At 39.0% G+C, this 17,643-nt stretch overlaps 1 protein-coding gene across 1 annotated transcript in view; it reads right to left on the reverse strand.

The window, feature by feature from the left end:
* Window positions 1-17,643, reverse strand: part of LOC306872969 (complement C3-like) — a 139,067-nt gene that overhangs the window by 7,118 nt on the left and 114,306 nt on the right. Inside the window, exons 33-38 of the mRNA XM_079421942.1 lie at window positions 17,557-17,602; window positions 15,864-15,954; window positions 15,098-15,187; window positions 14,284-14,389; window positions 9,737-9,826; window positions 9,456-9,536 (exon numbers count right to left, since the gene is read on the reverse strand). Coding sequence (XP_079278068.1) covers window positions 9,456-9,536; window positions 9,737-9,826; window positions 14,284-14,389; window positions 15,098-15,187; window positions 15,864-15,954; window positions 17,557-17,602 — 504 coding nt within the window. The remainder of the gene's footprint in view (window positions 1-9,455; window positions 9,537-9,736; window positions 9,827-14,283; window positions 14,390-15,097; window positions 15,188-15,863; window positions 15,955-17,556; window positions 17,603-17,643) is intronic.

Here is a 17,643-nt window from a genome sequence, read left to right on the forward strand (position 1 = left end):
TGTTGTTACGTGACATAGTGGTCTCTGACTAGGGTCGAGATGTGGGGTGATGACATTATCGTTTCACAAAAGATATAGATTGGTTGAACACACGAAAACACAAGGCTCCCAAAACGTTGGATCCGTCTGGACAAAACGCAGATACAATACATCGTGTGGATAGGCCCTCAATTCCACCTGCTTGGGTGCAAATGAAAGTGACAACAGGTGCCCTGGAGAGACAACAGCAAGACAAACCCCAAAATTAATGGTTTTGCAGGTGATGGCCACAAACAATCGCTCTCTCCTTACCCTTCTTGTCTGATTTGTGTCTATGTTTGTGATTTGTTCATGTCCTTCTCACTATGAGTGTAGGCAGCAACTGCGACTCACTCACATTGCACAGGTTGTCCAGCTCCTCCATGATGGCACATCCATAGATGCCGTCACAAGGAGGTTTGGTGTGTCTATCAGCAGTCTTAAGATCATGGTGGAGATACAGAGAGACAGGCTGTTACACAAGGAGATCTGGATGGGACTATAGAAGGACAAAAACACAGAGGCAGGACCTGTATTTGCTTCTTTGTGCAAGAAGGAACAGGAGGAACACTGCCAGAGCCCTCCAGAATAACTTCCAGTGGGCTACTGATGTGCATGTATGGGGACGAATATTCTTGGAGGGTCACACAGATCTTCAAGTGCTAGCCAACAGTACTCTTACTGCTGTTAAGTATCATGATGAAATCCTCAGAACCATTGTCAGAAATTACAGTGGTATTTTGGGCTCCTCCTTGTGCATGACAATGCCTAGCCTTATGTGGCCAGAATGTGTAGGCAGTTTCTGGGTGATGAAGCCACTGACTGTTGCCATTGATGCCACTGATTGGCTCTCACATTCCTCGGCCCTGCATCCACTCGAGAACCTTTAGGGCATTATGTATCTGAGCATCTGAAGCTGCCAATTAGCACCAGAGACTGTCCAGGAGCTCACTCATGCCCTATTTCAGGCCTCATCAGAAGCACGCTTAGACATTGTTAGGAGTGCATACAGGCAACATGGGGGCCATACACACTAAAGACTTACATTATTAGTTGCTTGAATGAAATTCATGCAGTCTGTATTTTTTACTTTGACTTTTAATGTGATTTTGAGTTTAGCCTTTGGTTTCCACTGACCATTGTCACATTATCTTGTTCTCAACAAATTACACAGTTTACAGAAGTAAAGATATTCAACTTGAATATTCTGTTCATTGAGATGATGTGAGATTTAGGCGTTTCCTTTGTGTACAATTGTTCACTATGAAAAGAGCAGTGTGAAATGCAGTCATTTTTGTGTCTTACTGAAAAACAACAGGATCAAGAAAGTTGTAGGTTCAAGAAGGCTTGATCCCCCTGATGGATGGCAAAACTGGATTTACTTTTAAATATGAAGATGCATTTCTGTAGCTCTGACTAATTGATTTCAAAGGTGTGATGAACTGGAAAACCAAATTTCCATTGATCTTTGGACAAATAAGAGGTCACTGAATTATAAAAACATCCTGTAAGTTTCAGAACTCAAACTTTTCTAGTTAGTCTAAAAACAGCTTATATTTAAGCCAGCCTGCCAAAACGACAACTTGTGTAATGTATGACTCTATTAGTGTCCCTTAACAATGCCTCCACAGATGAAAATCAACGCCTGCTTCTATATCACTGTTCAGCCTCTCCCACCGATTCGCACATGTAGTGTTTACGAGAAAGGCAAATGCGCAGGTCTATGCAGAAACCAAACAATAAAGATGGCAAAGTTGCCATCCTTCTGATCCCGACATTAGGACCGAATGGATAAACTTTATTTTTTAATGAAGATCCACCCAGGTAACAGAAGTTTGTTATAAGATCGTTCTCCAAATATTCAATTTTGGTTCTGGGAACATAAAAAATGTCCAGTTTTCTTGACGTTAGATCATTGGTCTCAAACTCAAGTCCTGGAGGGCCACAGCTCTGCATAGTTGAGCTCCAACCCTAATCAAACACACCTGATCCAGCTTATCAAGCTCTTCAGGATCACTAGGAACTTCCAAGCAGGTGTGATTTGGAGCTGGTTAGAGCTAAGCTATGCAGAGCTGTGGCCCTCCAGGAACTGAGTTTGAGACCAATGTGTTAGAGCAGGGCTGTCCAAACTCGGTCCTGGAGGGCCGGTGTCCTGCAGAGTTTAGCTCCAACTTGCCTCAACACACCTGCATGGAAGTTTCTAGTATGCCTAGTAAGACCTTGATTAGCTGCTTCAGGTGCGTTTAATTAGGGTTGGAGCTAAACTCTGCAGGACACCGGCCCTCCAGGACCGAGTTTGGACAGCCCTGCGTTAGAGGAAAGATTTTAACCCTTTTAGTGGGGAGTTTAAAATATTCTAGTGGTCACCCCAGAGTGAGTTTAAGGCGACCGTTATTTTAGAACGTTTCCCCTTACTGTTTCCATGGCGACGCGTCATGTTTGTCATGTGACACACCACAATAACACTATGACAGATGGATCCACTATGACAGATGTGCCACAATAACACTATGATAGATAGATCGCTTTTATTTAGTTTTTTTTCCTTTTTTATTTAATATATTCACAGACTTGCTTACCATGTCATGGACAATCTGATATTACGATTCACAAATATGTGTAAACGAATGCATTTTGTAATTTAAACACCTTTATAAATTATCTTGATCTTGATCTGTAACGTGAGATGGGCGCCGCCATGTTTGTTCACTTTCAACTCCACCACCATCATCAAGTTTGCTGATGACACTGTTGTGTTGGGCCTGATATCAGACAACGACGAGACGGCCTACATACAGGAGATTAAGAACCTGGAGAGTTGGTGCCAGGTGAATAGTCTACACCTGAACATCAGCAAAACTAATGAGCTGTTAGTGGACTTCAGTACGAAGCAGGAGCGGTCATACCAGCCGATTACGATCAATGGGACTCCAGTGGAGAGAGTGGACAGCTTCAGATACCTGGGTGTTCACATCACGCAGGACTTGACTTGGTCCTGCCATACCAGCACCCTGGTGAAGAAGGCCAGGCAGCGTCTGTACCATCTGAGACGCTTAAGGGACTTTAGACTTCCCTCTCGGGTGCTTAAGACTTTTTACACCTGCACCATCGAGAGCGTCCTGACGGGCAGCATCACTTCCTGGTTCGGGAACTGCACTATGCAGGACAGATGAGCCCTCCAGAGGGTGGTGCGTTCAGCGGAACGTACCATCCACACCGAGCTCCCTGACCTGCAGGAGATCTACAGCAAGCGGTGCCTGACCAGGGCCAGGAAGATAGTGAAGGACCTCAGCCATCCCAACAATGGACTCTTTTCTCTGCTGCGTTCAGGGAGACGCTTCCGCTCCATGAAGGCGAACACAGAGAGAATGAGGAGGAGCTTCTTCCCGCAGGCCATTCGGAGTCTTAACCACTCTCCACTATAATCACATCACCCCACACTTTCACTTTGCACAATTTCAAGTACAATCTGCACTAATTTGTAGAAGGTTTCGTGAGGATAAATGAGTGGGACTTACATACCATTTGTCTTTGTCTTTAGTATTCCTTTACTCATTATACACTTAACTGCACTGCACAGCACACGGACACTTTATCACTGACATACACTTTATTTTATAGAATCATATTCTATTTTTATTCTCATATCTATTTTTATTTTATTGCTAGTTTATTTCTATATATATCTACTGTACTTATTTTTCTATTTGTATTTTTGTAAGCTTGAGGTTGTCTTAATTTTGTTGGACAATTTGATGGACAGTCATACAATACATTTCACTACATGTCGTACTATGTATGTATACGTATGTGACAAATAAAAATTTGAATTTGAGTACTGAACTAGTTTAGAGTCTAACCTCAGAGTTAAATTTCCTTTATTGATTACAACAACCTTTTGATTCCACAGTGAGATATTTTGTATTTTCAATACATTTTGGAAGGATTTCTTACAACCTGCTCTGATCCAAGAAAAAAATAAAATAAAAATAAGAAGTGTAAACACACAGCACACACAGACATCAAGAATCAGCGTATGTATCTCAGCAATGGTGAGAAACAACATATTCAGATATAAATAAACATATCAATTCGGAACATCACAAAACAAGCTACTAAAAAGGTCACAAAAACAGCAAAAATAAAAGAAAATGGCAAGAATAAAATAAATTACAAAGACAATTCAACTCATAATTTATTCATGCCGCAATGCATGATGGGAGCCATGGTTGTGATTCTCACGCTGATTCTTGATGTCTGTGTCTAAATTAAAAAAAGTTTGTTGTTGATTAAAATAGGTTTTAAAAACATCTAATTATACTAATAATGCCAGATCTTATGTTGTTTGCAGTGTTGACGTAACCAACAACAACAAAACTAACTACACTCTAAAAAATGCTGGGTTAAATATAACCCAGCGCTGGGTTAAAAAGGGACGAACCCAGCAGTTGGGTTGTTTTGACCCAGCAGGTGGCAGAGGTGTACAGTCCAGGGTTCAGAAAGTAAAAGTCCTGCCAGATGCTTATTCCAACTCAGCAGCTGATTTCGCCAGAGGAACCAAGTCATTCCTTTCAAGTCACAAACAAGTCTCAAGTCAAATCCCAAGTCCTCAAAGAGTTAATGACATAATTAAGTGACTGAAGAAAGCAACATCACTGAAGAAAAGAGAAATACAAAAACGTATGACTTGAGCCACAGCCTTGGATGGAATCAACTGAAAACAACAACAACAACACGATGCCACCATAATTGTAGCTCGTGATTTCTATCACAGATTTACATGTGACGGCCATCTCTTTGACCATCAGTCTTGATTACTTGCCCAAAATTTGACGATCTCCTTCCCGTGTTGAACTTATTGATAAGTGTTCTTTTGTCTTAATGTTGCAAGCTGTTTTGTGAAAGAGGCTTGCTGGTTAGGCTTTCTTTAGACGGGTTGGCTCTAGGATCTGGACAGATTTAGGATGTCCTGTTTTCTTGGGCCTCTGTGGAATTTCGGCTCCTCAGGTTTCGATGTTCTGATCGAATCTTAAATTTGTCTGATTCGGTCTCTGATATCCTACAGACTGTATTAATTTTTTTATTTTTTGACCGTAATAAGCAGACTAAAAAGTTAAACATGTGAACGGATACCGTTTTGCAACCAATTTATTTGCTATGCTCAGTAACGTAAAATAATGCTAGTCATAGCATAATTGCTTATATTGACTTGAATGAAATAGCCTAACCTAAAAGAATGACTTGTGGATTTATGTGAACGCCAGCAAGCAGGCATACTCAGAAATGCGTGTGGATTAAACATCTCCGATGACGTTCAGCGCCATGGATTGATTTTATCGGGTTACAAGAAAAGGTAGGATATGGACTTAATTGCGAGCAACTGATCATGCTACGGCATTAAAGTGCACACACATTCAACTAGAAGTGACAGCCTGGTGAATAATCTGCATTACAAAAAGGAGAAAAAAAATCTTTAAAGATTATTCACGATTATGTATTGCTGCCAAGGTGTCTAGTCTTTACAGTGCTTTGTCATATGGAGCTCTTTGGTAGATCGCGATCTAATTCGTTTGTCTACACCATAATTAAAAATGCGGCAGACTTTAATGGACTGGAAAAAAAAAGGCAGAACATCGTAAACTCCAAACTGGCATGTAACTTCATTTTGACGTGCGGCTAAACATCAGGTGTCTTCAATAATGGTCAATCATCACTCAATGAATCTTTTAATTACCTCATTGACTTTAACACTCTGTAATGTGGACACATAGACACCCAGCAGTGTTAATTTGAAACTGGGGATTTTGCTGTGTATAGTAATGTAGTATCAACTGACTCTCATGTAGGCCTATATTTTACAACATTAGTTAAGATATTTTTTTTCCCATTGAGCAAATTTGGCATGTGTACCTAATATATATATGCCTGTGGAGTCAAGACATTTGCAAATATGATTAAAAGATAAAGTATATGAGACAAAACTATAGAATGCCACATTTTATTATTAGCCGTTTCAACACCAAATAAAAAGAACAGCACTTTTAGAGTTCATCCCACTCATTGATGTGAGCATAAGTATTGGGACAGTTGAACATAAGGTAGATATAAAAGATTAAAAGCTATTATTTAGTTGCAGATCCCTTGCGCACAATCACAGCAGTGAGTCTGTGACCCATAGACATCACCAGACTCTTGGTCTCATCCTTTGAAATGCTTTTCCCAGCCTTTAATGCAGCCAATTCCAATTGTTGCTTGTTTTGGGGAGTTTCTGCCTTTACTCTCCTCTTCAGCTGGTGAAATTCATGTTCAATCGGATTTAAATCAGGAGATTGACTTGGGCAATCTAAGACTTTCCATTTCTTTGCCCTTATAAATTCCTTAACTGAACTGGCAGGGTGTTTTGGGTCATTGTCCTGATGCAATATGGAGCACTTCCCAATGAATCTGGTGGCATTTTCTTGAATATTGGTAGGCAGTAGATTGTCAGAGCATCACCCCTGCTTTCTGGAAGTTGTTGCTGATTTTACAGACACGTCTTTTAGGATTCATTTTCACAGCTTTTATGATTTGTCTGTCATCAACTACTGTTCTTTTCTCAGCCGATCAGGTAGTTGTTGGTTGCTGGTGGTTTCCAAACTCTTGATTTCTCCATGCCCTTTGTTTTTGCTATAGCTCTAATTTACTTCCTCTTTTCTTTTAGCATCCAAATTGCTTGCTTTTCTTTCAAAGTCAGCTCCCTCATCTTCATCCTGGTTTGTGTGTGTCATCATCGAATGCAAGATTCAGAATCCAGAAGTAATGCATATAACTGATACGACACATTCCCTGCTTTTAATATCTGAAGAATTAATGCAACAGGACACAGCTGATCACTTAGAAAGACCTGTGAGGCAACTGCTCCAATACTCACATCAGATAGAGGGATGAACTCTAAAAGTGCTGAACTTCTTAGCTGGTAAAACATGTATGTGTTGAAACCAGGTGTGTCTCACTCATACTGGAAAGTGAAGCTGCGGGCTCTCTGATCGCCCCCTGGTGGCTGGCTGCAGTACAGGTCATAAACCATGTAAACGAATGGGACATGAGTCATAACAAAAAAAATTACACTTCCAATACAATTTTCCAAAATATGATTTTGGTCATTTAAGGTAGTTGTTATCCCACTGATATATGTTCAATTGTTCGTTTTTGTGGTAAGTTTGATTTTAGCTAGTAAATTGATGCTATGAAAACGGGGCGTGTCGTTATGGTTGATTGGGTCTGCGGGAGTTTGGGCGGGAGTTTGATTCCGCGGCTCCACCTCACGACTATACTGCGCAGACTCGGGCTCCAAACGAATCTCTACTGCGCAGACTCGGGCTCCAAACGAATCTCTACTGCGCAGACTCGGGCTCCAAACGAATCTCTACTGCGCAGACTCGGGCTCCAAACGAATCTCTACTGCGCAGACTCGGGCTCCAAACGAATCTCTACTGCGCAGACTCGGGCTCCAAACGAATCTCTACTGAGCAGACTCGGGCTCCAAACGAATCTCTACTGCGCAGACTCGGGCTCCAAACGAATCTCTACTGCGCAGACTCGGGCTCCAAACGAATCTCTACTGCGCAGACTCGGGCTCCAAACGAATCTCTACTGCGCAGACTCGGGCTCCAAACGAATCTCTACTGAGCAGACTCGGGCTCCAAACGAATCTCTACTGAGCAGACTCGGGCTCCAAACGAATCTCTACTGCGCAGACTCGGGCTCCAAACGAATCTCTACTGCGCAGACTCGGGCTCCAAACGAATCTCTACTGCGCAGACTCGGGCTCCAAACGAATCTCTACTGCGCAGACTCGGGCTCCAAACGAATCTCTACTGCGCAGACTCGGGCTCCAAACGAATCTCTACTGCGCAGACTCGGGCTCCAAACGAATCTCTACTGAGCAGACTCGGGCTCCAAACGAATCTCTACTGCGCAGACTCGGGCTCCAAACGAATCTCTACTGCGCAGACTCGGGCTCCAAACGAATCTCTACTGAGCAGACTCGGGCTCCAAATTACGTCATTTACGCACGATGGCAGCGGCCATACTGAGATGTTTTGGCTTCACTTTTCTATAGTTGAAGGAAGCGGAGACGCATCGTCCATCTTTTTTTTACATTCTATGGTTGAAACGGCTAATAAAAAAAAAATGTGACATTCTGTAGTTTTGTCTCATATTCATCTTTTAATCATATTTGTAAATGTCTTGACTCCACAGCTAACAGAGCAATTTTGTCTTCACTGTTCCAATACTTATGGAGGGCATTGTGTATGTATGTATGTATGTATGTATGTATGTATGTATATATACACATACACACACACACACACACACACACATGCACACACACACACAGCTTGTGAATGAGAATTGAATTGTGAAATTGATGTCAAAACCCAGCCCTACTTAGAATAACATTAAAAACAAGACAAAGCAAACCAATTTAAAAGATAATAAGTTCATCTCTACAATACATTAAAATCCAGAGAAAACAAGTGGGTTTATAACTTAGCCTTACAGTTTGACAATGTTTTAGCAGTTCTGATACACAATGGAAGACAATTCCACAATTTAGGGGCAATAACAGAAAAGGCACGATTCCCTCACATTTTTAATCTTGTCCTAGGAATAGTCAACGGACTCTGATCAGATGATCGGAGGGATCTCAATGGGTTGTGTAAAAGCAACATACTTGAAAAGATACTTTGGTGCCAGTCTGTGTAAAGATTTAAAAACGAGTTAAATAATCTTAAAATCAGTTGAACAGTGGACAGGGAGCCAATGGCAAACATTACCCCAGACATCGAAATTGGGGTAATATGATCATGTATCCGTACACCCAGCTGAAGTCTCGCCGCAGAGTTTTGTACTATTTTAAGTCAAGAAATAGATTGTTTGTTTATTCCTACAAAAAGATAGAGTTACAGTAGTCGAGTCAGATAGAGATAAAGGCATGGATTATCTTTTCAAAATCTCTACGAGAGAGCCAAAGCTTTGCTTTTGCCAAAAGCCTTAGCTGATAGTTTGATAAACTCGGTTGTACAATCCAGCTTCTACTTTCTATCAAATAGCACACCCAGGTTTTTTTTAAACTGGTTTATGAAAGCAAGATAACTTCTCCAAATTAAGATTCTGATACCCATCAGAAGGACTAAATCTATCATACCCATCAGAAGGACCAAATACAACAATCTCTGTTTTGGATTCATTTATCACCGATCACTGGTATTTGTCATGATACTGTATCGATTTAATATTGCTACCAAGGTATTTGATTCTGGTATGCCAAAGCCAAAATTGTGGTATGAGCCAACCCCAGTTTAGAACAACATCAGGGTGAGTAAATAATGAATCTTAATTTCTGAAAGTATAAGAGTAATGACAAATCAACACACAGAACTGAATGTATTTACCATAATCTATGCCAGTGTCACAGGATTTATTCAAACGTAGATTTTCGTCAACTCTGTTTTTCTTCTGGAAAGTGCAGTTTTCTGTGTTCGGAGAAGTTGATGTTTTTATACACATATACACTTATCACACACACGTACACAAATATTGTTTCCTCATTCATGTACAAGAACACAAAAATCCTAACTGAATACTTAAAATGACAAGTGGACTGCAGAAAACCAGATAAAATGCTACAACAGTACAGGATATGTTATCATTTACTATTTGAGAGTTATAATACCTTCTGCACACTGGCACAGATCTCCTTTACACAGTCTGTATAGAGCGCCATCTGCCCTTTCAGGGTGGTAGAACTTTTTACAGCGTGCATCTGAAAACACACACACACACACACGCACACACGCACGTTAAATGCAAGGTAGTCGATTAATAAATTTTTTTACTGTGCTAATTTCATGATATGCAAATGAATTAATCTCAACAAATATAAAAATGTCTGCTGAGAAAACCCCACAAATAAAGATGATTTGAAGGCATTATTGTGGCAAATGAGTAAATCACACTGATGAAATCGCATTATTGCTGGCCCTTATATTAGGGGCCCGTTTCAGAAAGGAGGTTAAGTGAAAACTCGGAGTATGTTAACCCTGAAATGAGGGAAACTCTGGGTTTCAGAATGGGAGGTATGTTAAACCTGAGAAAGCAGAGTAAGTCAAGCCCGTTTCTGAAAGAGAGGTAACTTATACTCAGAGTCAGTTACCATGGCAACTTACTCTGTGAACCTAACCTGGTCGGGAGCAGGTTTTCTTTGGTAAACCCAGAGTTTCTTTCGGTCTCCTCCCCCTTTTTAAAGTGTAAGCGATGTTTTAATACCTCATTCATTCATTCACGCCGCAAAATTGCTTTTCTTACTGAGTATGTTTGTCTTATTTCAAGTACAAACATTTAAAATTTAAGTTAAGAGGCATTTTCTATACATGAAAACATTTGTTTTAGATATTTAGTCTTGTTAAAATAAAAAATTGTTCTACAGAGTGTAAGAAAAATAATCTTAATGCAAACGGAAACAAGAATAGGCTAATTTTAATTTCTTACCCCATTGCCAGATAATTTGGAAAATAAAATAATATTTTAATTTTTTTTTCCTTCATGGAAACAAGACTAAATACCTTATAGCCTATTATTTATGTTATTATGTTTTTTTACACCGTATTCATGTGCATATTTATTTGAGCGGTACCATTTTAAATGGTAGTTTTCTTTTAAACATCAGAGATGCAGAGCACATTATAAGATATGCAGATTTTAAGTAAAGTGTGCATCGCTCTCACGCTCTTTCTGGGAATTGTTTCCTGGGCACAAATCCGTCAAAGAGGAGTATCACAGGACTGTAGGTCAGTGGTGTAGCAATGGGTTTAAATGAGGCTAATCTGATAAATGATGTTCACTTGATAACATCTTTCTGTGACCTGTGGAAGTAACCTGAAATAATCAGAATTTCCTTCAGGATTTCCAGTGTGGTTGGATGCATTGATGACAAGCATGATTACTGTATGAAATGGAAGGATGCCAGATGGATGGGTAGTACGAGCCATAACCACCACTACAGCTGTTAAATAAGCAAATTATTACAATTTTTTGGTCATCTTTATTTCCTAATACAAAAGCAAAAGTTATTACTTTTACTTTTGGATTTTAGAAATCTTCCAATACTTGACCATCTCCTCTTCATCTGTCAGTGGTGCTGGTCCAGGTTCTCCCTCTGCCTTCTTGTCAGTAGTTAATTTTATTACTCTAATTAAGAAATGTAACCGGTTGGATTAGAGAATATTTAATTATGTGAAAAGAGTGCTAGACTATGTGGAAAAAGCTGCAGCGCATTGAAATAGACACTGAATGATATTTAATGTCAAATGTCTGTAAAAAAGTCATTTAGCCCACACCCATGAACCTTTCATGTTTAAAGCTTTACCTTGATTCAATTGTGTTTTTATACTTCATTTTTAGCTGCTGCCACGTTCTTGTTTATTTTTCTGTCTTTTTTTTTTTTTTTTTGTGGCCATGAGATACCATTAAAATGAATATTAGTTCAATAATTTACAGTTTTCACCTCAGATATTATAACAGTTATTAAGTTATAGACAGTTATTAAGAATTAATGTTACGCATTGACGGAGGTACGCACGCTGACGTCTTTTTGGCGGGAGCTGTTGCCATGGTGAATCGTAATTTCAGCGCTCCGCTGATCATGACTTTTCATAGTCGTGGTGCACGCGCTTAACTCAGAGTCAGTCAACTCAGAGTTGATTGAACTAACTAATTTCAGCTGTTCTGTAACCGAAAACTCAGAGTTTCCCATCTCAGGGTAAGTCAACTCAGAGTTCAAGTTTTAACTCAGAGTTGGTTGAACCTCCTTATTGAAACAGGCCCCAGGTCATATGAGATCAAATGACTGTTCAACAACAAAAATGTTTGTCAACATTTTTTTTTTAGTGTTGTCGATAATGTAAACCATGTCAACTGTGTGTGTGTGTACCAGAGGTGGGACTTTCATGTCAAATCAAGTCATATCCCAAGTCCTCAAAGAGTTAAAGTTAATGAGATAATTAAGTGACTAATTAAATGATGATTGTGCATTAGTGATGAACACCTGCTGTTAACAATCAACATCACTGAAGAAAAGAGGAACACATAAGGTGTGTTCGACTTGAAGCGGCGCTGTGCAGAATGATCAGTGTATGACATCAAAGTACCGCGAGAGCGATTCGAAAGCTTAAGGATCAGTCTGCTCTCTTATCACTCTCATGGTACTTTGATGTCATTCTGCGCAGCGCCGCTTCAAGTCGAATGCACCTAAGAACTACAAATATCTTCAGTCACAGCCTTGGATGGAATCAACTGAAAAACAACAACAACAAAAAAAAAAAAATACACACGATGTCACCATAATTGTGGTCTAGGTTTGCTTTAGTTGGTCTCTTGACCCTTTTACTAATTCAAAGCAATTTGTTTCCTAGTAGTTGTAATGTTGTTTCACAGCAATCGTTTGTGCAATGCTGGATCAAACCTTAGCAGATTAACATACACTTTCTGCTTATAACTCATGATGAACAAACATCATGAAGTGGTGTCTCTTTTTGGTTTATTGATTGACATTCAGGTGCTACTGAAAGGCAAAAAAAAGCCACAGTAATGCTTCAATATTGGGAAAAAGGAAGGGGGAAGGCTTTTAGACATGAACATTTATCATACGATCCTCAACAGTGGTGACAGTTTTTCATACTACAGAGCACGATGGGAGTTTTTACAATGGTGTTACCCAGCATGCATTGCAGCATGAAGCATTTTGTTGATTGTCACCATTGTTGAGATTCATATGCTGGTTCTTGATTTCAGTGTGTGTTTAAATCAAAATGAAGTTAAATTTTTTTATATGCATTAGATATGTTTAAAATTCACTGACTGTAACTTTTAGAGCAACACTGTCTTTGCATGCTGTGATTTCACAGGATTGACTATGAAAAACTTTAACATATAAATGAAGTGATAGTCAATTTGATTATAATCATGCCAGCTCATGATGACTGTCTCACCATATAAAAAGAGATAATAGCTATTCACTGTATCGCACTGACCTCTCTGCTTTACAACAACACATGCATTGCTACAGAGAGACAGCTCTAACTAGAGTTGTGACGTTTGTGAACGAAGCGATTCTTTTGAACGGCTCATAAACATGAACGATGGGAGCCGAGTCGCGGCTGGGGGGGAGCCGTTCTTTCTGTCGTTCTTTTTTTCCTATGCGTATTTCACACAGATGCACACAAATTAGCTCCTCCGCGAGACAGAACAGTTATAGGGGGAGGGGCGCACCGAGCGCAGGGGTGCTACTGCCTAACAGCATGATGATAGTTGTGCACACATCCTTCACGTGAGTACTCCAGTGGAAAAAAACCCTGCGTGCCTCTGTCATTGGGTAGGAGCGGAGCCATGACTTGTGCAGGCTGCCGTCACATGAGGTAATAATCAATATTTCAGAATAATTCAAACTCAGATATTGGTGTGTGATATCTGAGTTTTAATTATTTGACTAAAAATCTCACCTCATCATTCCTCCCAGTGATTATTTCCAGTATAAACTGAGATGCCCCCAAACTGGCTTCTGATAACTAACTAAATATTTAAAAAGAGCCAAAACAGCCACTCTTTGGATCCAGATCTCCTCAAAGAGTCATAAATCCCACCATTAGCTCTAATACAGGACTCAAGGGCCAAGAGCCCAACTAAAGCAAACACTGACCTCCATGATGGTGGCATAATTTTAACCAATAAAACATCAACATCTGATTCTCTGTAATTCTCAATAACAGCAGGTGTTCATCACTAATGCACAATCATCATTTAATTAGTGACTTAATTATCTCATAAACTAACTCTTTGAGGACTTGGGATATGACTTGAAGACTTGATTTGACTTGAAAGTCCCACCTCTGGTGTGTACGCGCGTTTTTGTGACAAATGAGGACACAGTGACACAATGGCCTCACAATGAGGTATGACAGTTATTACAAGGAGAAAGTGACTTATGAGGACATTGCCCCATGTCCCCACTTTTCAAAACGCTTAAATCATACAGAGTAAGTTTTTTTGGGGAAAGTAGAAATGCACAGTCTCCTGTGAGGGCTAAGTTTAGGTGTAGGGCAATAGCACATACAGTTTGTACAGTATAAGAACCATTACGCCTATGGGATGTCCCCACTTTTCACAAAAACAAACGTGTGTGTGTGTGTGTGTGTGTCCATGCTCGCACTTGCACTAACTGCTCACCTGGTGAGTAATACTCATATATTGTTACTGCAGCAGGTTGCAGATGACCCACTTTATACAACTTGTACATTCTGAAGGAGATCGTTTCCTCAACTTCATGAGACACCTATTGAGAAAAAGAGTTTTATTAAATACCATATTGTAATCTTTAAGCTACCCACATTAATGTTTGAACCAGTGACATCTAATATTAATAATAATAATAATAATGTAAAAATAATAGGTTAGATCTTCTGCAAAATCATCTGAAAGCTGAATAAATAAGCTTTCCATTGATGTATGGTTTGTTAGGATAGGACAATATTTGGCCGAGATATTACTATTTGAAAATCTGTAATCTGAGGGTGCAACACAAAAATATTGAGAAAACCTTTAAATTTGTCAAATGAAGTTCTTAGCAATGTGTATTACTAATCAAAAAATAAGTTGAGATACATTTACGGTAGGAAATTTACAAAATATATTAATGGAATATGATCTTTACTCAATATCATACTGATTTTTGGCATAAAAGAAAAATCAATAATTTTGACCCATACAATGTATTGTTGGCTATTGCTACAAATATACAAATACATACAAATATACCCCAGCGACTAAAGACTGGTTTAGTGGTCCAGGGTCACATATTAAATTTGTATTTAATTTTCTCCCATTTAAAATATCATGCGAAATATGATTCTGATATGCAGTTTGCAATGTACACAAAAGGTGAATATGCATGAAGCATGTGGCCTTACAGGATACACATGGTTTCCAGGAAGAAAGATAATCTGTTTTTGACATCATTGGTCAAAACGGTTTGCTGACATACCTTTTCCAGGTAGAGGATGAGGGATCCTCGCTCTGACAGCACTTTATTATTTTCATATTTCTGAATGTATCTCTCCTTCCCTGAAGCCAACTGAAGACAAGAAAAGAAATCCTCAATACATGACATGATCAAAATGCTTTATGTCCTGTCTGCCGATGCATGTTTGATTCCTCACAGCAAAATTAACACTGCTGGGTGTCTATATGTGTCCACAATACAGTGTTAAAAGTAACAATGAAGCAGGTTTAAAGTTAATGAGGTAATTAAGGGATTCATTGAGTGATGACTGACTATTATTGAAGACACCTGGTGCTAACAAGCAGAATCACCAAAGAAGAAAATCACACGTTTTTAAGGTCACTGTTATAGTGGTCAGTGTTTACAGACAAATCTGTTCATAATTTATTCATGCCACAATGCATGATGGGAGCCATGGATTTTTTTTGATGGTCACCCTTGTTGTGATTCTCACACTGATTCTTAATGTTTGTGTGTCTACATTAAAGATAGTATTTAAGCTTTTGATCAAAATAAGTTTTAAAAACTTTTGTCTGATTATACTTAAGTTACCAGATCTTCTGTTGTTCAGTGTTGACAAAACCAACAAAGAAACCCTAACTCAGTTATTCAGGTCACTACATGATGATTGTCGTAACGTGTGGGCCCATATAGACACCCAGCAGTGTTAATTTGACACCAGGGATTTTACTGTGCTCTTCTAAATACACATGTGGATCATCACTGCATCAGTTTATTATCACAATACCTCTTCAAGATCATTTTCGTCAACATCAAAACCAGTCGGTATGCCAATGTCCAGAATAGTCATGGTGGCACTGGTTTTATCATCTTTGTAGCTGTGAAGACAGAAATCAAGAGCAGATGTTATTAACTGGTCTCGTACACAGCAAAATGCCCGGTGTCAAATTAACACTGTTGGGTGTCTATATATGTCCACACTACAGAGTGTTAAAAGTAACACTGAAGCAGTGTTAAAGTCAATGAGATCATTAAGAAATTCATTGAGTGATGACTGACTATTATTGAAGACACCTGATGTTAACAAGCAGAATCACCAAAGAAAAAAAAAAAAAAATTTAAGTCAACATTATAGTGGTCAGTGTTTACTTTTGAAATCTTGACCCTTGACTTTTTAATATATTGTTTGGCTGCTATAATGTAATTATAACAGCTAGACAAGCACAGAGCAAAGATGTTTTGACAATCATCATGTAGTAACCTGAATAACCAAATTAGGGATTCAGGTCAAATAATGATTTAGCTAGAACACAATCATCACCCCCTGATGACTTTTGCTCTTTGCTCAAACAAAATGTAATATTAAAAAGTTGAGGGTCAAGAGCCCAACTAAAGTAAACACTGACTACTATAATGGTGACTTACAAATTTGTAAGTCTTGCTTTTTTTTTTATTTTGCTTGTTAACATCAGGTGTCTTCAGTAATGGTCAATCATCACTCAATGAATCTCTTAATTACCTCATTAACTTTAACACTGCTTCAGTGTTACTTTTAACACTCTGTAGTGTAGACACATATAGATACCCAGCAGTGTTAATTTGACACCGGGGATTTTGCTGTGTAGGTTTTGTCATTTTGCTCCATCTTCCCTGCGTTCATCTGCGTTTAAGGCTGCTTTCACACCAGAGCTTTTGGTTTAATCCTGAGTCTGTTTGACCTCAGAATTATTATATTGTAGTTACGCAGACCTGCTGGTCTCTGAACAAACTGTCTTTGTAAAGAGAGTTCCTTCCACGTCAAAATGCACTGCAATTGAAATCTCTGCCGGAGTCATTATTTAGTCACAATGATAACCAGCTGTCACTAGTACTTCCATTCACTCTTAAAAACAAAGGTGCTTAATTAATTGTAATATATATTACAATTAAGCACCTTTGTTTTTAAGAGTGAATGGAAGTACTCCATATATCCCTTTTGAGCTAATTTGCTACAGTAGGAAGGTCCAAACTCCATCTCTGAGTCGCTGTCATCAGAAGCCTGCATGTTGCCAGATGTTTAGGGGGTTCTTTTGCACCATCATGGACCGCAACATAGTGCTCATTGGCTTAAAAGCAGGGCACTATCCTGCATTCTTAACACACTGTGCACAAGCCCATTTAGAGTGTCTGTAATGAGTCGATTTTGTGTATGAGTATAGAAGCCCTATGATTACAATTGCCATAATTTGAAGAGTCACAAAATTCTAAATTATTGTACATAATTATCGTACATAAAAATCCCAAATTATTTCAGGATTTTTAAAAATTATTAATCTTACATCATACAGAGGTCAAAATTATCGCACAAACAATTGTCATACTTCTGGCGACACTGAAACCAAGTGTGAAAACAGCCAAAACGAGCACATGCTGATAAATTAAATATAAAAAAAAAGTTTATTTGCATAACAATAAAATTATTAGAATATGTATTCACATACATGAATTCCATAATGAGGTTGTAAGTTTCAGTGGTTCCTTGTTTTGCTAAAGGGAAACAACAGTATTTGGTGGTTTTAGTTCAGGTC

Source organism: Barbus barbus (assembly GCF_936440315.1).
Source record: "Barbus barbus genome assembly, chromosome: 7".
NCBI lineage: Eukaryota > Metazoa > Chordata > Actinopteri > Cypriniformes > Cyprinidae > Barbus > Barbus barbus.